Below are 24,100 nucleotides of genomic sequence, written 5' to 3' on the forward strand. Positions count from 1 at the left end.
TTCAAATTGATCATCACTCCTTCTCCTCATAATCTTACAAGTGCTTCACAGCAGAATACATCAAAGCCTTCATTGCATAAAAAAGGGACACAACAGCCTTTGTGAGGGGTCAGCTGAGACTGCCTACCGCACGTTACACTCTTCAATGAATGTGTTTCTCCAAACAGCACACAAACAAGTTCATTTATATAGCACTTCGTAGAGGACCGCAATTACAACGTGTTGGTTCTCTTTAGCACTGATACTGGAAACAACAAATCGTTCTCATTCTGAGCAGAAAAAAAAAGGCAAGTTATGAAGCCATCAATGATTCCATTCTCTATCTGTTATTGCATTTCTAACACTGATTAAATTTGCGTGTGGTACATAGAAGAATTAAATATCATCCAAACATTATTTTCAACCACAATTTTGTATTACACTCATAAGAAAACATTTTTATAGTTGCCTGATGTCAATCACGCTATTTAAAGTGCACTAAAAATTAATGACAACGTTGTTAGGTATAATTCATAAACATTATTTGTGTACAATATTTTATTATTTATTAGAGCTTAGAGCATGCTTAATAGCTCCAATTGACATATTAAATGCTCACGTGCATTTTGTGAACATTCATTTTTATTCACTGCCCAAGTATTTTATATTATTACAATAATTAGAAGACAGGGCATTTTACTGCCAACTGAAAAATACACACTCTGTGTAATACACTTGGAAAAAACGTCCATTTAAATTCTTTAGTGCCTTATATAGTCTTTTGCGCAAGGGTAACATCACTGTCTAACTCCACTGCTCTGATTTAGCAACACCTTCACCCAAGAAAACACTACTACATTTAGGTTTAAAAGATAAAAGAAAATAAAACCAAAACCCACAACATAAACCAGTGGAAACAAAACAGCAGCACACGATACCATAAGGTTTAAAAGATGACTGTTACTTTTCAGGCTTTTGTATCATACAGTTGGTCTGTTATATAGAAAGAAAAAGTCAGTTTCTGATTTCTTTGCGTACTTTTTCAGCTAGCTGGCTGTTTGTAAGCCTTACTTTACTGCAGCTTATATAAATTTCAAATACACCCACAATCAACCATATTATGAACAGCTCTCATGAATGGCTCCCACTTACATAAGCAAACCAAGTGAAATTTTGTGAGTATAGCTTCCTTATCTGAGTGAAGGTTGCGAGATAAGACTCCAAGTGTATATCTAGATACTAAATGAGCGCAGAGAGCTTATCTTTATTTGCCAATTTATGTGTTTGTACAAATGTAAAGCACCATAAATCAAAGCAGCAGTTCTTAAAGAATAAAATTGATAATTCTAAAATGATCAATAAAGTGGCAAAAAAAGTAGGAAAATTTAGTGCTAAAGGATTTTTTTTTAAAGAAAAGGAATATCAGTGCTATCATTACACTTATTTTAAAGGAAAAAAAAATACCTTGATCAGCATAGAAGAGACCAGTGACAAGGACTGTGTAGGTCAATTTTCCATTAGGTTTATTTGGGGCAAGCCATTTTAATTGAAATTCTTTGGACCCATCAACAGTAGCAAATATATCAACTGTTCCCTCGGGGGAAGCTTCCATGGTCCGAGCTTCTACCTGTAAGTTCAACCATGAGATTGAGGTTTGTTGCCATAGTTTACAGAGAAGGAATGAAAAATGCAAAATTTTAAGAAAAGTTATTTCTTTAGAAAAAAAATGTAATTTACATGGAAAGTGTCCTAGTTTTTAAGCATTTTACTTTCCTTTCATCTATATTTGTTTGAAGCTGTCCAGCAACTAAAATACTTTAAATAGAAACCTCTGTAAGGAACAGGAAATAAATACTGGAAAAGAATAAAAGATTCATTGCTTGAAAACACCATTGCACCTCATGTGGATAAATGATCTCAGTTTAGCGTTAGGGAAGGAAGCAGCAATAGAAGACTACAAATTTTTTAGTTTCTGCATTTAAAAAGACAACTGTAAGGAACGTGTTTAAACACTGTAGTAAATTACTATCGATATTTGATAGAGAAAAAATATCCTTTGCGAAATATTGGTTGCTCCCTGAATTAACTTCTAATTTAAACTAAAAAATTTAAGTTCCAATAAAAAGTAGATCTTGAAAACAAAATATGATAAAAGAGATAGAAAATGTAATGAATATGAAAGATTTTTTTATGTAGCCAAATACTCATTCAATATTATAGAAATTTAGTACTTAAATTTCACAACTTACAGTAAACATTCAATGCTACGGAACAAGATAATTTGCTATTACATTATTTATGGCAACAAGTTTGTTTCTCATAGATTATTTATTTGGTGTTTTGTAAGGTATAAGATGGTTTCACACCTTCTTAAGTGCCTCTCAGCTGCAAGTTCATGGGAGTGCTAATAAATGCTATTTTTAATCTGCCACACCTGCTCTGTCATCAAAACAACCAAACCTACTTTCTCTGTCCTTGAAATACGAATGTTTTACTTTTTAGCATGTAAAATTTGGAAAGCTTATTGTTTATAAGTGCCAGACTATATCTTTGATGTGCATCAATATGTCTGCGTGTGCTTCTGTATTCATATATTCTATTATATCTAAAATAGGTGAAGAGTTGCAGTAAAGTCAACAGAATAAAGTACATGCTTAAAGATAAACAAATGTTTCATGGATTTACTGGATCAGTACCAGATTGACTATTTGGATATTTCAGTCAAAAACATCCTTATGGAAGAATTTGACTAAACTGTGCTTTCTAAACTAAAATCATTTCCTGTAAAGTTGTGCTGCTAAACGCAGGTATTCTGATCTCACCACATCAGAAACATAGAGAAATGAATACCAACAATATTTTCTACTGAAAAGGATTAAGATATTCTTAAAACAGTGTGAATTTGTAGCAATCTGTACCACATCCGAAACAGGTAAAACAGCTGTATTGTGTCTCTAGCCTGTGAGACTGCTTCTCAGAAAATTCTGACAGTATTACAAAGCCTTTTCTTTATGACATACTATTATTTTGAGTATAAAAAAATATTGAAACACTATTTAGAATCAGTACATGTAGTATCCTCTACAGCTACACCTCTGCCGTGTACTTTGAAAATCGTATTTTGTGTAAACCATTTACAATCTGCATATAAACACATGGCATAGAAAACCTGTTTCATATTTCTTTTCTAAACATTACTTTATACACAATTCTGTGGTATTTTCAGATGTGTTTATCAATGAATTAATAAAAAATAGTCTGTTATCATATAAGTAACACTAAATCATAGGATAGGAATAATAATAATATCGGTAAAACACTGTCATCCATCTAAGTTTTAAAAAAAGTACTAGCATACACATAAACTAAACCCCTGAAATTTAAGTTTAATAGCAGTGGGTTGAGATGACAAATATTCAGTGCTGACCATTTCCATTTATTTACAGGATGTTTACAAGAGCTAACACATTTCAAAATCAACAGAATTTCAGATTTCTTAAAGTCCCCTAAAGAATCTATTAGAGGTTACACCATTTCTTGAAAATCCGTTTTTTGTTTTGGTTTTTTTTTTTTTTTTAAGCAACAAAACACAATTAGAACAGACACAAAAGCAATATCTTGGCTTTACTAGAAAGAGATGGAAATTTAACATTTTTTAATTTACATGTTACCAATTTTCATTTCACTTGAAAATAAAACATAGTCACTGAAAACAAAAAAATAAACAAAAACTATCGAACCCAAATAAAAAAGTTTTTGAAACACACTAACTGCTAACGCTCTCATAACTGATTGAGATCTTCAGAGCCACCTTCAGAAACATAAGCTGGAGAAATACCATATTTAGAATAGTCACACAGCATTCGTTCATTGATTAGGACACTTTAAGCCCACGATTAGCAATGAAAATAGCTGGAAGCATATCAGTTTACTTGCTGGGAGATGTTTCCCAGACTATTTAGAGTAGAGGGAAAACATTCGGGTTTTCTATTTTAAGTGTTGGATTATTCTGTAATTGATATAAAAATCTTTCAAAAAGTGAAATTAAGATGCAGTACTTTAACTTCCTGGCAGCACTTAGATGAGCCTAAATAAAGGCTTGTTGTGCTTCAATTCCTGTGATTAGAGCTGGATCACTGGCTTTGGAAAACATTTTGCGTACTGATCATGGGATGCAGATGAGCATCAGCTACAGCGACCCCTACTTTGAATTGTTTCAAAAGTCAAGTTATGAGTCTGCAGTTCAGTGGAGATATGAAAAAAGGCTACAAAAAAAATTAAATTTTAAAACTCCAACTACTTCTGTTCTGTCCTTCTGATGCTTATTTGAAAGGACAGAAGTACTGAAAACATACATATTTCATCTGTATGCAAAGTCTGGTAACAACTTGTCTTAAACATCACTACTAACACAATGGAATAGGTTATTGCACATTGAATACCTTAAAACAAGGTTCGCTTTTGGGATATATGTGAAGTTGTAAAAAATGTACAAGAAAAACTGGCAAAAAGCCATTTGAGCTTTTAAGAGTAAATATTCTTCAAAGTAGAGCAAGCTATAAAACGTTTAAAGGTTATAAAGTCTAGTCATCTTCTGCAGATTGACAATGTCACCAGCATTTGAAAGAAAGCAATCTTGGAAACAGTGTTGGAAAAGCAACTAACGAATTATGTCATAAAAACAAAACCTGGAAGTTCTCTCAAGAGCACAATATAGTCATATTATAAATTATGATGGAAAAATAAACACAGAACAACATGGAAAACTACCAGATCCTCCTTTTTTCTTTCTTTTCTTCTTAGCTAAATAAAAAGTGCACATAAAGCTGAATTACACAAAAGATAACATCTCAAAATTAACACAAGTTTCTTCCTCACTTATGCTTGAAAACAAAACCAAGCATAGAAGATATTATTCCAGTAATTCATCAGCTACAGAACTGTGAAATCATACTGGATTTATCAGTTCAGCTATACATCTAAAAATGTTTAACAAAATAAAAAAACACTCAGAAGGCTTGCTTTTCACATCAAATTTAATATACCTGTATTCTCAAATCCTGAAAAAAAAAATGAAGCGTTGTACAAGACTGTTCAAATATCTCCAGTATATTTCAATCATATACTTGCATTCAAAATATATTTATGAATCACCATATTTTCCTGGCTCCTGTATTACCACTTCTGTCTTCCACAATTTTCAATTCAACTTCAGTCCTTTCAGTCAGGCAGCTAGAAATTTGCTCATTACTGGAACAGTAACTATTTCTTTATATATGTCCTTATAAATCTGGCTAAACCACATCTGCAACTTTCAAACATATTAACTCTATTTAATTTCAATAATGTGTGTTTCAGCCTCAAATTTTGCCTTTCTTCACTGTACCTATGTTCTGTTTTGGAACAGTGCCTAACAATGACCTATCAAATCTTTAGCGGTTCTTAAACAGGATTTTTTTTTTAAATGTCACATTTTGCCAGATGGGTTAGTACTGACCAGAGTGAATCATCACCACTTACTCTGATATTCACTGCCATCTGACATTTATTACACTCCCAGAATGTAAATTAAGGTACTCACCAACGGACCCAAAGCGCAACCTTTTGCAGTACATGCCTGGACTCTGAAGGAATGCAGACTCCAAGGAGCAAGTCCATAAGCGTAACAACTTAGCTGTGATGAATTTTGCATCAGAACACCATCCATATACAATCCATAGCTAGTAATAATACCTATAAAACAATGTGATATCACTCAATATTCTAAAGAGCTACAAAGTTTAAAGGGAAACCTTTAATGCTACAGACATTAGGGTGGCAGTAGCAGTATTTCAGTTTATAGTTAAGCAGGTGTTTAGCAGTACTGTGTATGCAACACTCAGAAGAAAAACACTCTCCCATCTTTAACTGTTGAAATCCTCGCAAGTAGATTGCACCTTTGGAAAACAATTACAGTGTTCTGAACATTACCCATTAACAAAGTTGTTTCTGAATAGCAGCTAACGTCACCGTGGAATCGGGAAAACCGAGCCAATTCTGTTTCACAGTCTACTCTGATATGGCTATCGAAATAAGAACTGGAAAGACATATAAAACCATCTCACATCTTAACAGCTTTAGACTTAGAAAAAAAGCCTAGTGATCTACAGTATAATTGACATGTTGAAGGACAACTCGGGCCAGTGCTATAACCACAATAAATTGGTAACGAATAATTTTGTCACATAAAACACTTTATTGATACTCATTCTTGTTGATAATTATCTCAAATTTTCTGCATTTTTGAAAAAAAAAAAACTAGATACATTATTAATTTGGCGTGGGTTTTTTTGGAAAATGGTTTTACCCACTTCTCTAAGCAAAACAACAAAATAGTATGAATTGCTGTTTCTTTCTCAGTATGCTGTAGAAAAAAGCTGTGAAGTAAATTATTCTATACTTACTCAATCTAGTGAAAGAAAATATATTTGCAAACTCAAAACAAGCATTAGCAAGACTTTTAGATAGAGGAGAGAATGGTCTTTCTGGTGTAATTGGCTAACACTAACTCAAAAATTGCAGGTGATGGCTCATCTCATTTATAAAGAAATTTCTATATCCATTCTTCCGAAGGCGTGTGGTAGGATAGCACGAACGGTGTACAGACTATACATACATAGTGTTTTGAATTTAATGAACAAAAGGCTGCTTAGACTTTGGAAGTCGAGGTTGCAAAGGAATCCTTTTTCTCAGGAATATTTCTGCATCTGTTTCACTTCTGAATATTCTTTTTAAAAAGTTATTTAAGTGTGAAATCTTAAGGCCAATAAATGCAAAGCTATCGAAGGATTCATTAGAAGTGAGTTCAGTTCAGAGGACACCTTCTAATCTTCCCATTATAGAAAACATCTTCATATTATAAAAATATAGCTCAGTTCACCTTTCCTTCTCTTAGAACTGAATTGTTTGAAACTACTTTGAGGAAGATTCTGTTTTAAATAGAGAAAAGATTTTCCCTTCTACTGAATTGAGGAATGCTTTGTAAATAAAAATGTATACACAACTCTCTCAGTTGAGCATGGAAGAGTCATACTTCGAAAGATTTACATGCTAAAGCAATGCAGAGCTGCATATGGTGAAGTGATTCACAGACTTCTCAATTCTTTTCTCGTCTAGAAAAGTAGAGACGTGTGTGTGGGAGGAAGTCCTGGTAAATCTCACACTATCAATCCTACCACATTTGACAGGCTTCCTAAAGCAAAAATCCCTTGGGGTTCCACGTCTAGCTGCTTAAAAACTAAGGGCATTAATGCCTGATATTTGCCCTATATTAAATACATAAATTACATATATATATTTTTCAAATGCTATATTTATATCAGAGGAAAAATATTTAAATACAGACTGGTAAGGGCATCCCTAAGCGCGAGCACTGGCATTAAGGATGTGTTTTATAGGGGAAAAAACCTACTGACATACTTTAAGTACATAGACCAGTAGCACTAACCCTTTAAAGTAATGGACAAATCATTATTAATTCCTTTGATATTTATAGTAACAGCATGAATCATAATGAGATCATTTGATATTAATGTGGGTGTCATATATATCTCTATGGGATCCCCACTGTAACTCAGAATTAATTAACTGGACCATTATTTTAAAGTGTTCCTGCAACCACAGCACTACGCAGAATCTACACTCTAAGAAGCAGTTTGCTGGTCAATACTGTGAACTTTGGTTAGTCCTTCCAGTACTGTCAGAAAACAATCTCTAATAAGCTGATCCGTTATCTCTTGACTTTGCTTCTGCCTTTGCCTTATACGATTCCAATGGAGAAAATTACAGAATTGAAAGAAAGAAAAAAAGTACGTTTCAGAAGAAAAGGGCTAGTAGTCTGACTTCGAGATGTGAAGCCTTTTTTCTAAATTATGCAATAATTCTTTTTGGCCAGGGATGAATAACAGCCTCTCTATTTCACTAGTATATGTTTCCAAAGCATTCTAAGAAAAAGTTCAAAGTCGATCCAAAGTTTACTTACTTCTCAAGACTTGCTAGATATTTCTGAAGTTTACTATCCATGAAATATTGAAGAGTAAAGAATATTTTTGTGATTTACAAGGCTTCGTGAGCAACACATGGTCACCATGAAAAGATGCAGTTTCTTCATAATTATTAAGTCTTGGTAGCTAGATTAAATCTAGCTTTACTTAAATCTTTCACTGAATCAAAAAATCTCTATTAACTATAGTACTATTATGTTTCACTTCTGAAAAGAAACCCAACAATGCAAAATAAGCTTAAACTGAAGTAAGCTACACATTCTTCCCTTTTTCTTCCTCTTCTTCCCTTCCTGGGTAAAGCCATATAATCTGTCAATGATATTCCAGACATTAAAGATGAAAAGAGGTTTTGAATCTAAAGTGCTACAAGCACTTTACTCTTAAGGTACAATCTAGAGGTCAAATCTCAAGCAAACATACTTTTACCTATATCAATTTCTCTGACTACAAACACAAGTAATCTCTCACAAGCACAAGGATTTGCAGGAACAAGAACTGGATTAGTTCACTGAATAATTTTATAAATCAGTTTTTACTATATCTAACATTTCCCATACAAATTCCATACAGTCTTAGGAGATACAGTCCAGATCAAGACTTGATTTTATCTATGATCTGTACACAACTAAAGTGAAGTTTTTGAGAAGTGACCATCTAAGGAAAATTTTCAACGGTGAAAAGAGATAAAGTGACCTTTTTTCTGTGAATGGATTTAAAAAGAGCAGACCTCAAACTACATGGCAAGACTGTAATGGATATGTTCTGAAGAATATATGATTCTTTATTGAGGCCACTGAATATCTAATGCTGCATGACATTTCACAAGCGTATCCGTATCTTGCCCTACACTAAATGGTCAATACTGCTTATAGTACACTATCTACATATGTGACATGTATATCATAGAAATAGAGGAGGATCCTGCTCTAAAGTGACATACCTCTAGGCCATGTTCCATCAACCATTTTGTTGTTGGTTTGAAATATAAGACAAAAGAAAATGCACATATTACAAACATATTCAGCGTATCATCTTCTAAATGTCTTTTTTCTACACCTGGTATATACATTACATTTCTGAAGTAACTTTCAAGAAAGAATTAGGTTTATCATTTCCTATTTTCTATGAAATTAAGATTTTTCCCAAAACGATGTAAGTTGGCCTTAAATTTAAGAAAAACTGAGCCCAGAAATTCAATATCCATGTTTAGATAACATTAGCCTTTGACCTCTAGATGGTCCCTTACCTTGAAGCTTGACTCCCTCCATTATGCCACCTTTCTGAAGAACCCAAGTAGCCTTTAATCCTATTTGCCACCTTTGGCCTTAAGGATAGCGTATTAATCTCCCTTAAATTTTTCTAATTGGTGGCAAGCAGCTGGACTCCATACATATCAAGAGAACATAGTAAAGTCCATACTGTCCAAACCCCAATCAGCCTACATACCCATTCAACATCAGCAACAGCTAATAAGCTTCCTCAGCCCATGGAAATAAACAGTGACTTCTGTCATACAGTATCATAAGAAAGGAGGAGGGAGATTAAAGAATGGCCCCAGAGATCTACTAAGGAGGTGACAATTTATGACATGTAAATCTTTGCAATTCTGAATTTTCCACCTGAAATGAAGTCAAGTTCTGTCATTTCAAAAAGCACTACTTATATCCAGTAGACTGAAACTCAAGTTTGAACCAATAAATTCAAAAGTAGGAAACAGTTTCTATCCTTTTGCAAAAAAAAAAAAAGGAGCTACATTAGAACTTCTGACTATGAAAATACACCAGTAAAATACTGAAGTAAGAAGATTTAAAAGAAAGTTCCTTCTGCTGGTCTTTCTCATATTTCAGTCTTCTCAACTATGATATTTTTCAGCCTCCTACACAGTTTTAAAATACTGACACAGGGAGCGATTATAAATGACGTGGCCACTAGGCAGCCCAAAAGACATGCTGAGAATGAACAAAACAAAGTCACTGAACAATGCAAGCTTTCCTGATTAAGCAGTTGCTAAGTGAAAAGTTTTAGAGCTTATTCTTTTTTTTTTTTTTTAATTCTTTTTATGAAATGAGGAAAGGGACGGAAATAGGAAATCGGAAAGAAAGAAATAGGACAACGGGAAAATATGTTATTAGTTATACACTCTTTTTGAAACTTCAAAAAAAAAATCAGAAGAAAGAAGAAAAATGAGATAAAATTTGCATATATCTTCTTGATCCTTGTGCAAGTGTGAACATGCTATGGTGAAAAAAACAGTCCCTGCTACCCTAATGCCCTCTGGCTGCCAAATGCTCATGAGAGAGCAATTCTTCCTACTCAGCAAGAGCACATAGGTGGAAAGAACAGCCTTTCCTTGCAAGGCAGGACAGTGGCAGCTGACTTCACTGAATGCCTTACATCAGTTCTGACCCTACGGAAAACCCTCTTACAGCAACATGCGTGGTATCCACATATCACCAAAAAATAACACCAGTTCCAAGGGAAAACTACTCTATAGGCTTCTAATAGTGACAAGATGTGAAAATACCAGAGAATATCTTTAAAGGGGAGAAATACATACAGGAGGTCTACACAGGGTATATTTGGGATTACAAAGGAGTAGGCTATATGACAAATTTGGTAATTGCCTAAATGCATTGCACAAAACCCCAATACAAAGGTGAACAGTGTTGTCATCAAGGCTGTTGAAACCTCCAGTTTCCATGGATGAAGGGGCAAGAGACAAAAGAATATAATTTCTTTTATAAATCTCCCCTGATTCTTATCACAGCTGTTGCTCATCCAGTTCAGATTCACAGCTTTCCTAACAAGCTGTTTATTGTACTTCCTAACAACCTATTTCTTGTATTTAAAAGGAGAGCCAAGCTGTATATAGTAAATACTGTGTTAACAAGATACAACATGAAAATTTAGTCGTAAAATGTAGTCAGAAAATTCCCAACTTTTAGTCGTTTTAAAGGAAGCTTGTGGGAATGTATTTATCAGACTATAGGATTTTATCCTGTGCTGTTGATATGCATATATAAATATACGTATGGATATATTTATTTGATTAGTTAAAACACTTTCTAGACCATTTAGATTTTCTTCCCCACAATGCAAGTATAACAGCATCAGGTCCTGACATGAATTATTACATGTAAAAAATGCTCATTTCATTGAAAATTATTCAAGTTATTCAGATTTTAGCCACTAAACCACACGCATGGCCTTCCGGCCCCCCTGCCTCCCTCCATCTCTTAAATTATCAAATACACTATTTAACAGCAGATTACATACTCTTATTTCTTTCTAAAAGTAATGAAAGACCTTACAGAATATTACATATATGTAGCTTTAAGATTACCAGTTTTCTGGGAATCATTTAAAGCACCCTGTAGTAAAGTTATACAAGTAAGATATGCTTTACCACAAATGAAAACAGGGAAAAAATGGACACCAATTGTGAGAAATAATTGATACAAAACAATATGATAAGCCAATGAAAAACATTTCTGTTACTTTGAATTCAGTGATTTCTGTATAGCTTCCTCCGCTGTGATTTAAACTGCTACATGCATGATGATAAAATCAAGGTGAATTCCAAGACCATAAGATACTATGCAGTATCTTTAGAAATGTAAAATTTGTCTGAAAGTTTTACAGATGGATATTTCACAATGGAAAACATTTCTAAATGAAAGAAGGTATATTACTTAACTTCCACAGCCATGGAAATATACACCTTCAAGGTGAGTATATAGAACACAAATCTAATGATTATTATGTATCAATTAATGTAAAAGAAATAAACGTTTTATTGGAGGGCGAAATTAACATCTTAGACTGATACTCTCCAAGAATGCTTATTCTTCAGCTCAATTGTCCTGGAAAACATTAAACAATGAGATGCAGTACACAAGAACTATCAAAAGGGAGCACTTTTGAGCCACTGAAACTGTACGATAGGCTGAAAACCACAATCTCCTAGCTACAGACAATGATACTATCTCAGGTATTTTATGTGCTAAAATGATCATTAAAAATTAAGCACCACATATAAGCTGCCATTTAGAATATTAATTTACCTTTACTAATCATCTTTTTAACTTGAGGCTAAAAGAGTTCACTTACCATTCGGATACTCAGGCTTAGTCCATGAGATGTTAAAGGAGTCAGATGAATATGACTGGGCTTTTGGAGCAGGAACACCTTCTGGTGTACTCTCATCTGTTATAGCTGTGCTAGCTTCGCTTATTGAACATCCACCTCCAGTGCAAGCCTGAAAATATGAATCGAAACAAATAAACATATTTCAACATAACACCAATAATTTTAGCAAAGATTTTTTGTAAAGTTTCATAATTTTTATATATCTAAACTTAGTAAGTCTGTGTTTTTCATAGAAGATCCTTTTCTTAGCATAGATTTGTCTAGTTCTTTTCTTAAATAACAAGATGTGCTACTCATGATATTTATTTTTTAGGCATAATATAGCTAAAATCTTGTACTAATGTTTGACTTAGAGGATTTTGCATTTGAGTGCAAGTCATAATCACAATTAGATTTCCACTGCTTTTGCAGCCGCAGTTAAAGAAAATTACAGTGCAATATATTTAATTTACAGTGCAAAACTTCTCAGAAATTCACTAAAAAGCTCTTACAAGTTCCAGACATGGAATATACTGACCAACTTGCAATGCATTTTATCTCGATGAATAGTCATTGAGAAAAAAATGCCAGAGAGACCTGCACTTCATGACAGCACACAGAGTGGTGTGCAGATGCAATTAAAATAGTGAAAAACCACTCTATTATAAATTAATATGTAACAGTTATTATCACATGTTTATGGATAACAAAGTCAAATCATTTTGTATTTCAGTTACTAGAGAAGAAAAGATTGATTACATGATATTTACATTTTGCTTGATTATGAAACAATACAATGTGAAAGAAAATGTGCATACCACCCCATAAAACAGGCTTTAAAAGTTTTACATGCACAAATATAAGGCTGCACAGCCATGGTCCTTGCATGTGCTGGTTTTCCAATTACTTGCACTAAGATCAATGACAAGAGACAGGAGTTCTTAGAGAAGTTAAAAAAAAAAAAACCACACCAAGAATATATAAGCTCTGTAGTGGATTTAAAGACATTTGTTTAGTTTAGTGTTTATTTTTAATTTTATTGTTTAGAAATAAAATAAATCAAAATTTGAATGCAACAAAGATTCAGATATACTCTTAATTAAAATTTAAGGGATCACTTGTGTTTTTAGGAGTTGCCCATGTGCTGAAGTGCATAAGTAGCCCTTTCTGGATCATCAGCATACAAGCAAAACCAACCTTGCTGTCCAGATCTCCAGGAATAAAATGTTTCTTTCAATCTGGTACATTTTACTCGAAAGGATAAGCTTCAATTTCCCGTTTCCCAGTGTGTTTCAAATCAGAGAGCAGTCAACATATTTCCTACCCCACTCCAAAAGCGCATGCCAGCCCCATGGGTAAAAATAAGAACTGTTTGTAGATGAGAGGCTATTTTATACACCAAGATTGTTTTGATTTCACTGGAAATTACACTCCCAACACAACTACAGAATTACTCCCTGTGTTCAGTCTGGGCTATCAAATAAAGATGAAAGAATGCAACCTCAGTTTTGGCAACATCTGAAAATGGCAATTACTTTAAACATGATAGCATTTAAAAAAAACCCAAAACATCAGCTTAGATGGAAGCTCAGATAACTGTTAGCATTTTGATAAGTAAAACATTGAAGACAATCATCCTTCCAGCAAAGGCAGACCATTCTCCAATTAATTTCGTTTCTACTGGTTTCATGAAGAAGCCAAAAAGATCAGCTCCGGAAGACCTCTTCTTCTTACATTCCTTACTTCTTTGCTAAACAAGTTCCACCAAGTCTTCCTCAGCAGTGGAGAGCTTTTTCATTGAAGAGGTCAGTAACGGCAGCCTTCCCATTCACTTATTTCTTGAATTTCATGAAGCTCAGTTTTTTTGTATCTCTAAAACTTGCTGGGGTATGAAGTTTCTGATTCTTCTAATGAAAATCAGTAAAAGAAAGCTCATCTTTAAATTGGGAGATTTTAGATTAGTGCTACTAAATGCAGCCTTTCACATTTCATTTGCTTTCAAGATTGGACTGTCTCACACCCATCCAGATTAGAGCACGAACAGAGCAAATGCAAGTTCCTTTGCACTAATCCATGGAGACATGACCTTAAGGCTTCTCTGCTGACTTTCGGAAAGAAGAATTAGATTTACTTATAAAAAGTGCTTCACTCATTTATGAATACAATTGCTACATATTAAATGGCAGTAATCAATTGCGAAAATTAGTAACAGCATGGAAAGATAAATATTTTGTTAACTTTATTTCATGTACTTATATTAACCTTGTCATACAAAAATTAAAGCCAGCAGCTTGTGAGGTGCTGAAAGTTCTGCTGATAGGATACTCGTCCCTGTGTTCAAAGCTGCAACTTTTGAAAACTCAACTTCCAGTTTCCCACATAAACTAAAACCAGTTTTTGCATGGATACAAACCAAAATTATTATTACCTGTCAAACAAGGAAAAGAAAAAGGTTCTAGCTGACAGAAATATTTCATTCTAACAAAAAAAAAAACAAACCCACAACACACACACAGAGGAAGTATTTAATTAAATTTCCAGTGTTGAAGGTATGCTATTGGTGCTTCTACTTTAAAAGTTTTATTGAAATTCAGATTAAATTATATGTGAAACACTACATATTTAATTTTCTTCCCAGGTGTGCGTGTTTGATTTGGTTGGTTTGTTTGTTTGTTTTCATCAAGTATAACATTTGGCCACATTTAAGCTTCATAACTTGTAAATCTCTAGTAGTACATTCTTCTCAAACTAGTCTGACAACTTCTAAATACGACGGGTTCAAGCATTTTAAGAAAGCTACCACCTCAAAGATATTGGGGATTTCAAGCACTTTTAGATTTGCCATTTTCAAAGTTGCAAGGACATTTAGATCTTCTAACCTGCCTTTCACAGACCACTGCATTTTACCCAGATAAATCTGGTTATCTTCACCATCAGAAGAAATGATCTTTGCTTACTTTCTGGTTATTGATGCACTGCAAATACATTTATAAACAAACAAACAAAACCAAACAACAAAAAAAAAATCAACAAGGAAATGAGAAATAAAATATAAAGACCAAAAGTTCCTAAGAATGTATTCAGTAACATCTAGACAAGCTGTACACATGACTGAAGTAAAACCAAAGTCCACACAACAATGTTTTGGTTTTAATCATGTTCCAAGGCAGAGCCATCAAAAGCAGCAGTCCCCGTGGCTCTCTGGATCCTAGATGTTAATTCTCTCCTAATCCTCTCTACTTGTGCCCCCCATGCACAGGAGCTGGGCCAGAGCAGAGAAGAGCTGTGGCACAGTGAAGGACAGCACAAATTCTTTTGATAGCCCTGCTTGCTTATAAAGGCATAAAATGCTCGTTGAAGTACTGCCTTAGTTTTGGACATGGTGCTATTTTATATGCCATACAATTTACTATGCTGAAATTTCTAGGCACAAATGAATTAATTTCAATGTGAATCTAAGCTTTAATTAGACTGAATATCCTTGCTTTTTCAAGTTCAAGTCAAATCCTTATCATTACCTGAAGGTAGTTTATTTTTTGTGGTATAATATTTAGAACATTCAAGAGCATGTTAAGAAAAAATGAATGCATACCCAGTCTACATAAATGTAAATTTATTCATAATCAAGAGCAGAATATTTTTCTATGGCATTTATCAAAGCAAATATCCTTATATAGGTATTGTTATAAAATGAACAGTGTGCTTAAAACAAGGGACAATCCCATGCTTTTATGCATGTATTTTCAGGTTTGTTAGTGAGCTGAAGCTGTTCTATTTCATCACAAAACAAAACCAATGATAAAGAAATGCAATGAAAACACCAAGGTCTTTTGAAACATTTTCAATAAACAAACTGCTACTTCACACTGAACTCTTTTCCTCTCTGCTATTTCCTTGTACATACAGATTTTATGAAGAAAAAGCAAATTATCATGGTACAAAATATGAAAGGCTAACATTTTCAAATTCATTCAACATTGTATACACTGGGGGCAGGAGACATTTTTTTAAGTTTGACATATATTTCTGGTCAATTCTCTATTAGTTATCATCCAACTTATCCCTGAAGAAAATCTGGCTTTAAATTACATGCACATTTTTTGACAGCTTGTTTTGAAACAAAACACCCACTGTTCAGGATGGCTCACCTACCTTAGTTTCAGAAGGAAGAGGTAAAACAAAGTGGACATATGAACCATTAAGTATTTAAGATGTTAACAAAATCAGAATCATTTTCACCTTTTTACACCTCTACTACACATCTTTAAAACTTACAGCTAGCTTTATGAGGTATTCAGTACCCGGGAAAAGCTGCTGAATAGTAAAATCCAGAAAAAGTTCTGTACTGTTATAGATTACATTCCACTTTGTAAAATTCTGCTCATTGTTGGCAATATAAATTATATAGCGATCTAGGATTCCATTTACTTCTACTGGTTCTTTCCATCTGCAAATAAAAACAAAATATGATTAAGACAAGCAAAGATTCAACTGTATTGAAAAATGTAAGGCTTTGTTTAGGGGACTTTGTGGCATTTATTTTAAGAATTTGAAAACATAGTTTTGCAACCACAAAAATAAATCAAAGTCATACCCCTAATGCAGTATTTATACTCAACAGTTAAATGATTACAGAAACACAAAAAGCAAGGGCTACAATATGGGCATATCACCAGAACATTTCCTCCACTGAAGTTTGCAGAGGCTATGCCCATATGTAGGTTATACTGATTGCGTAAAGACAAAATGGAAATTAAGTTGGCAAGTGATAATCAGAAGGTTCACAGAACCACTAAACTAATCACTTCTATGCATTTAATCATAATAAATTTAATTTTATGTCACAAACCCTTCCCCTGATTGAACTCACTGGAAATCTTGAATAAACTGATGCTCTATTGTGTTGTCAGGAAAGAAGAAATTCTTACTTACTGTACGTATATTGTTCTAGAATCCAAAACCGTCAGGACCGGGGCATCTACGTGAGATGGTGGCAGCTGTGCTGTAAACAAGGTGACCTGGGAACTGTTTGTACAGCCAGCAAGTGTGCATGCAGTGAGCAGAAACTGGTGTGGTGTAAAAACTGCTAAATCTAGGGGGAAAAAAAGGAATATGAATTTACTTTGTGTATTTTACCTTTTTTTTTGTATGTGTGTATTTTACCTTGTTTTTCTGTAACTTTCAGAGGGTAGTGAATTCATAAAATAAAGAGGAAGAGGGATCTGTATCTCTTAAATGATTCAGATTTGTCCCGGAGGAATGAATAGCTGCTGATTGTTTAATAGCAAATAACCACAAATTTTGACTTCTAATAGAGCCATGGATTGCCCTTTGGTTGGGATGACCCCATCGTACAGTACATTGAAACTACAATATATACCACCCAAACAAAACTATGTTAGCCTCTTAGGTGCTACATACTATATCAATTCACTACGGTGGCAAATGAACTCCTTTAAGATGATTAAATCAAATCAAATTAATGGAAAAACAAGTATGGGTTCATTAACACAGCCAGATTATATTTAATTTTTTTTTAAGGAGTGCTGTATGATACATGAATGTCAAGCATCAATACATACAATGATTCACTCCATGTAGATTTCACTGTAAGCATGAACACAAAGGAAGCTCATTGTTGCCACCACTTATACTGGTCTGTTCTCGCTCTCTCTGTTTGTCTTCAGCTGCATGAACATCAAACATTTGTAAACCATATTTCAGTAAAGACAACCTGTCTAATGCTATAGCAAAACAACTGTTAAATAGTTATTTATTATGAAGTTATCCTGAGTTTCATTTACTGCAGAAAATGGTAAATAAAATGTATCATCTTTGCTGAACGAATATTCTAAAAGATATTTAGCGTCATATATTCTTCCCTGTACTAATAAAGGAATGTTTATTAGAAAAATTATAGTAGGAAAGTAAAGCAGACATAATTTTCTAATCATCTTCTTTTTTTTTTATTAAAACACAAATCACAGATTTTAATGAGCAAATCCTTTAAGAAGGAATTTACAATTGAGGTTTTGGCAACACTATAAGGTACACAAGTAAAATGCATATGTTATAGATACACATTCTTAGAATGCCAGAAAAGTTATGGGGTTTTGCAAGACACAATAAATGCTAGTGTTTTCAGAGCCAAATAGTATCAAACTATCATTTTGTACAAAAATATTTATGAGCATCTGTGAGCATTCAAAAATTACAACAGGATCACAAAGACATCACTGAAGCAGAAATGTTGTAGACCAAACTTCTTTCTCATTAGTTCTCCCCCTTATATAATGTCCCTGCTGCAATGGAACCCTTCTGATTTACTCCACTCTGTGAGAAGAGAGAATGAACTTGTGCATTTTCATTGAAAACGCAGTATCACTCAGCGGTATTGTTCTATGGAGCACATGGCAAAGTGTGAGTTAAAAAAAAAAAAAGCCATAACTAAAAAAAAAAAAAATCATCAAATGAATGCCTCTAACACAGTGACATGTTTAATCAACATAATGGGGCTGATTCTACCAGGGTTAAGCAGTGCTTATGTGGGCGAGAGGGGGAAAGCACACTCCAGAGCAGGTGCTCAAGCTGGCTCAGCAAGCAGAGAAAGTAAACTCCACGTACTGCACCGACTGTATTGCCCTCATTAGTGTCCACCTTCCTGGATCCCTTGTTTGTTGCAGCTGCCATCAAAGAAGCCGCAAAAAGTACAGATGGAGATGGAAGTCTAGGAGACAAGTATCAGATATTCCATATTCTGGGGGGGCAAACAAGTGACCAGAAGGATTTTACTTTTAGCAATCCTAAAATGAAGAGCTGAAAGCAATCCATGGCACCTATTGAATTCATATCCTTGCAAACAGTGAATACACATTCTTCTCTCTAACTTGAAACTGTATTGCAGGACTTCACTCAGCAAGCTGAATATAGCACAAGGGAAGGGAGAAGAGAAAAAGCAGATTTCTCCTTTTCCATTTGTTTATGGTGGATCACTTGTACACAGATTTGGGATGGGGGTTGAGGGAGGGTATTTTTCTCTCCTTTAAGGAAAATTCCTCATGAAGGAACTGCTTTTTTTTAAAAAAAAAAAAAAGTAGCTTGCACCGGAACCCTGATTTGATGCACACTGTAGCTGATGAGACTACTTGCATGCATAAGAGTTTCCGGAAATATCTAGTTACATTTGAAGAGGGAGGAACTTTGTCAGGGATGAAGAGAATGGAAGAAAATATTTTATTTCACTCACCGAAAAACACAAGCGTCTATAAATTGCTATGTATGTCTCAGTGACAGGAACGGAAAAAGCAAAAAGACAAGACAGGGAAACAGGCAAAGTTTAAGAGAACAGGGATAACAAGGAGTGGAAACACAGAACATATGAGGAGCAAGATCCTTTAGGATCAACTGATAAGCATACTGAGAGGGGAGAGAAGGAGAGGTGAGGAGAAGTTAAAAAAAATAAAGTAGAAAGATACAATATGGAGAAAAGCAACATGTAACCAGAATCAAAGGAAATTATTATTCCTCATCTTGATTTAATAATACCAATGCATTTTGACTAATAAATGCCAAATAGAAAGTTTGAATGGAATCCGGAAGATTTTGTCAAGATAAAGCTAAAAAGAAAAATGAAATTAGTGGGAGAAGGAGAAGAAAACACAGAAATCAAGACAGGAATGTCACTCAAAGCATGAGCTTTGCAGTTAATGAAAGTCTCTCCATAGACTTCATCAAAGTTTGGATGAGCCTGCAAAAGTCGTATAGGTAGTATTCCTGAAAGCTTAGAACCAAAACTGACAAACTGAACAGTTAAAATCACATTACATCGTAACTGATGCAATTATTTGTCACAATCCGATTCAGTAGTAATTTTCTTATTTAAAGTTCAAAATGTTTCATAATGGATCAACGGATTCAAACAACTACAGATACAAACATGAATCTGAATGAGCAGGGAGGAGGTTCTTAAACCTACAAAGCCACTGTTTGTCAAGGTCCTCTAGCAACAACGCCTTACTTTCCATTTGCTTGATTGCATGATTTGCATAAGATCAAATGTAGGCAATTGTGGACAAGAAAAACAGATCACTCTCAAACACATTAGAAACAGATCCACAAGCATTATCCAGAAATACATTACAAGAAAATGCATCTCAATGCATGGAAAACTCCATGATTATTATGAAATAAACTATAATTTACAATATAGAGCATTATATGTTATTTTACAATTGATTTCATGCTGTTGCTGGAAGAATTTCATTGATCTCAATTTACAAAATGAACCTAATAAGCGGAGAATTATTTTCTTTTCAATTCACAGAAAAAGAAAAAGATTTTTTTTTCCTTACACATTTGCCTGATTAGGTTATATTTCTGTGTTTTCCACAATACCAATCTCCTGTGTTACTCTAAAATAATATCAAATGCTGCTTCTTGCAATTTTGCAGTAAGCACTCTCTTAAATCACTTATTTCTTACCAAAGCAAAGCTAAACTTTAAAATTATAGAGGTTTACTGAGAAAATCCTAAATTCACCATTAGGTCTTTTACTCATTTCTGAATTCAGAGGGGCAAAGAGCACCAAAGGACAAAGAAAAAAGCTACTTTCTTGGGGGTACAGGATTCCTTCAAATGATCCTATTAAGGCACCAGGTAGACAGGAAAATAATTCTATATTTTTCACCTCTAAAACAGACCAAAAAAAGAGAACTAAAATAAAATCCCAGATAACTGTTTTAAAAATGTTACTTACTTTCACCAGAACAAAAGGTGAGGAGGGAGAGAGAGGAAAGGCAAGGAGAGATGATCAACCTGACTTTTCATCTCTTTGACCTCAGAGGCAATACAAACAAACTAAATTCTTTTCTAACTCATATGTCAGCAAGAGAATTGCTAACTATAGTGACTATCACTAAAATTGACATTTGCATACCGCTACATTTATTATGTACGTGGTATATGTGGAACTTCCTACACTAACCAAGGCAACTATCTTTACTATCTTGGTAAATCCAACTATAGTGCTTGGTATATATCCAGTTTCTAATAACCCCTGATAGCAGAATCAATGTCTGAGATAGAATGAATAAAGAATGACCCTGTTTGCATGGTCAATAAGAACGCTCACTTTGCTTTGATCAAATTTAATGATAGTCATTGAAAGATAATATGCAACACTACAGTGCTACTTTTAGCACAGAATTTGAGAGATACTACTAAGGTAGAGAAGAAAAACATAGCTAATAGCATTAAAAATACCAAACATTTGCAAAATTGGGGATTTAAGAACTTGTCTCAAAACATGAGCTTTACTGTCAAATGTCAGACTACATCACAATTAAAAAAGAACACAGTAGTAACGTCTACAACGTTTTAATTTATCTGTAACACACAGCATTTTGTGTTCAGGTTAACAGCCCGAGAGTCACACACCCTTTCCTCCCTTCTTCCACCCTATTTCCACTCTTCCTGATTTCAGGCAGTTATTGTAAGGACTAGAAATGGCAACATCCGGTCCTGGTGAGCGCTCAGTTGAAACGTGACTTGCGTAAGGAACCCCACATAGTTTCTCTCAGGAAAAGAATTGAGACAGTAGCTACCCCATTGCTATATTCAAAGGAAAATAATACGGCAGCACTGTAGCAAGGGATTGTTAGCAGCACAACAAAGAAAACCTGCTGAGAGAGTATGAAGATGAAAAACTTCCAAAGAATTCCAATCACCACGTTGTTTATGTAGGTAGACTGTACTACTACTACAGCTCATTACTCACATCCTTATTCTGTTCTCCTATCTTCTTTCTCATAGTTTGTTCAATTAACTCACAGTAACTTAATATTTAATTAGAAGGTACACTCTTTGGGACCATAAATCTGCATCATCAAATACAACAATGTCCTCATCTGATTTTTATGCACTACCAAAAAAAAAATCAAATTCATGAAGTAGGGGCCAAGATCGCATTATCAGGCTTGCTCCATCAGACATCATTAGCAGTTCTTTCCCATCCGCTGTTTTCTGAAAGCAGGCAACAACTCAAATATAACTTTTAGTACAGTATATCCTGTTTTCTGTATTTATAAAGCACCAATCAGTTATATTGACTCTTGAAGAACCATCACTAATGTACAACCTTCTTTGGAAATGTGATATAGTAACACTGCATATCTTCTACCACAGATTTCCTGTAAACCTGATGTCATACATAATATTTTTGCTTGAAAATATTTCAGCAAAAAGAGAGTATCACAAGTGACACCAGTTGCCTCCTTCAGGCAACTCAATCAAGCCCAAGAAAACAGTGTGTGCCTATACCTAGTTGTATAACCCAGCAACGAATGGCCTTTCACATGTGGAACTAGGCTATTAACTGAAGAAAGCAGCTATCTTCCAAGACAGCAGCAGCTTCTGCTGGATATTAATTAATAATTAAGAATGTTCCAGAGTGAGAAAAGAATTTTGTGAAACCACTAAAAACAAGGGCAAGAAAGAAAGAAAGAAAGAAAGAGAAATAGAGTCACAAATTATTATTTTCAGGAACACCATAAGCTGTTATTCTGCTCAATGGCACATGGTTGTTTTTAGCTGGCCAACAAATGCTGATGTTTTTTATAAGCTATTTGCTCAGCAGTAAATATTGCTGGTTTTCCAAATTACTCATGAAAGAGCAAATCCTCATTCCATTCGAGCTTCATATGCTTCAGAAGAGTTCAGGAAAGGTATGATTTCCAGGTTCTCTCTGAGGAATTAAAGAGCATAGCACAAAACCATGTATCATATCGGAGCACCAAAAACATGACAGTAATGTTGGACTATGCAAAAAGAGTAAAAAGAGTCATATTCAAGAAGAAAAATCCTTTGGCACAAATATGAAAGAAAAGGATCTTTAATCATTTCAGTTATTACATGCACATAGTAGTTCCACATTTGGAAAAGAGGTAGCTCCAAAGTACTTAAATGCTGTTTAAATATAATTATGTTTTAACAACAAAGATTACAAAGTCTATTTGTTTTCACATTTAGTAACGTTTCTTGGTTATGCTATTATAACCCTTAACTGTTGTAAGGAAAATCTTTCTGCCATTTATCATTTCCAAAGCACAAACTCATGAAATATTATGCTTCCTCCTGGCCAAGTCACAAGGCCTCATAAGCTTTTATTCCTTATTATTACATTTCTTTTTCCCTTTTTTTTTTTCCAGTAAAACTATTAGTTTTAACCTCACCCTAGAAAGGTACATGTCTTTTTAATTAAATATGCATATTATTCCTTTTCCACTGCAGAAGTTGGACTACAAGGATTCCAGTCTTTTCTTTTAAAGCCATGTTCCTCAGATAACTACTGTGAGTACATTTTCCAGACTTTCTCACTTTCCACTTACAACACACTAGCTTGAAATGCTAAAGGTGCTCAGCTGAAGAAAATTAGAAACTTGTGGAGTGTCACATATCACATTGCTTAGAAAAAGTTGAAGGGAAGCATCAGAGGAGGACTTTTAAACTTCTCCTTCAATCCTTTACCTCCAGTTAATCTACCTGATTCCTTATGTGACTGTAAAGACATTTCATGGCACTGACCACAGAAGAATCATGGTGCATGCATGAACCTCCTTGGAATACTCCCCCTCCCCTAACATCCCTAAACTGTTCCCCTGGACCTTCATCATTAACCACCATCAGAAAAATATAGAGGCATTTGTTTTTGGGGTTTTTTTTTAAATATTTCTCTTGCTGCCAAAACACACATAGCCAGTCAGTTGTAAACATTCAGCATCAAATGAACCTGATGAACTTCCAAGTTATGTCTTTGTTTACTAGAATTAAAACTGTGCATTGTCTCCCTAGTTTACTTCAATTATAACAGCTGGACGAAGAAGGTGAGTTTGAAGGTCAGAGGGAGAGAAAGCGGAAAGAGGACAGAGCACACTAATTTTTACCAGGCATATGAA

General features: G+C 34.3%; 1 protein-coding gene across 1 annotated transcript in view; it reads right to left on the bottom strand.

Moving 5' to 3' along the window:
• USH2A (usherin) overlaps window positions 1-24,100 on the bottom strand; it is a 397,560-nt gene that overhangs the window by 177,367 nt on the left and 196,093 nt on the right. Inside the window, exons 32-36 of the mRNA XM_086629442.1 lie at window positions 17,082-17,241; window positions 16,425-16,596; window positions 12,132-12,279; window positions 5,561-5,712; window positions 1,444-1,606 (exon numbers count right to left, since the gene is read on the bottom strand). Of these exons, the coding sequence (XP_086485568.1) occupies window positions 1,444-1,606; window positions 5,561-5,712; window positions 12,132-12,279; window positions 16,425-16,596; window positions 17,082-17,241 (795 nt within the window). The remainder of the gene's footprint in view (window positions 1-1,443; window positions 1,607-5,560; window positions 5,713-12,131; window positions 12,280-16,424; window positions 16,597-17,081; window positions 17,242-24,100) is intronic.

This window comes from Tauraco erythrolophus, chromosome 2 (assembly GCF_009769465.1).
Source record: "Tauraco erythrolophus isolate bTauEry1 chromosome 2, bTauEry1.pri, whole genome shotgun sequence".
In the NCBI taxonomy this organism is placed as follows: domain Eukaryota; kingdom Metazoa; phylum Chordata; class Aves; order Musophagiformes; family Musophagidae; genus Tauraco; species Tauraco erythrolophus.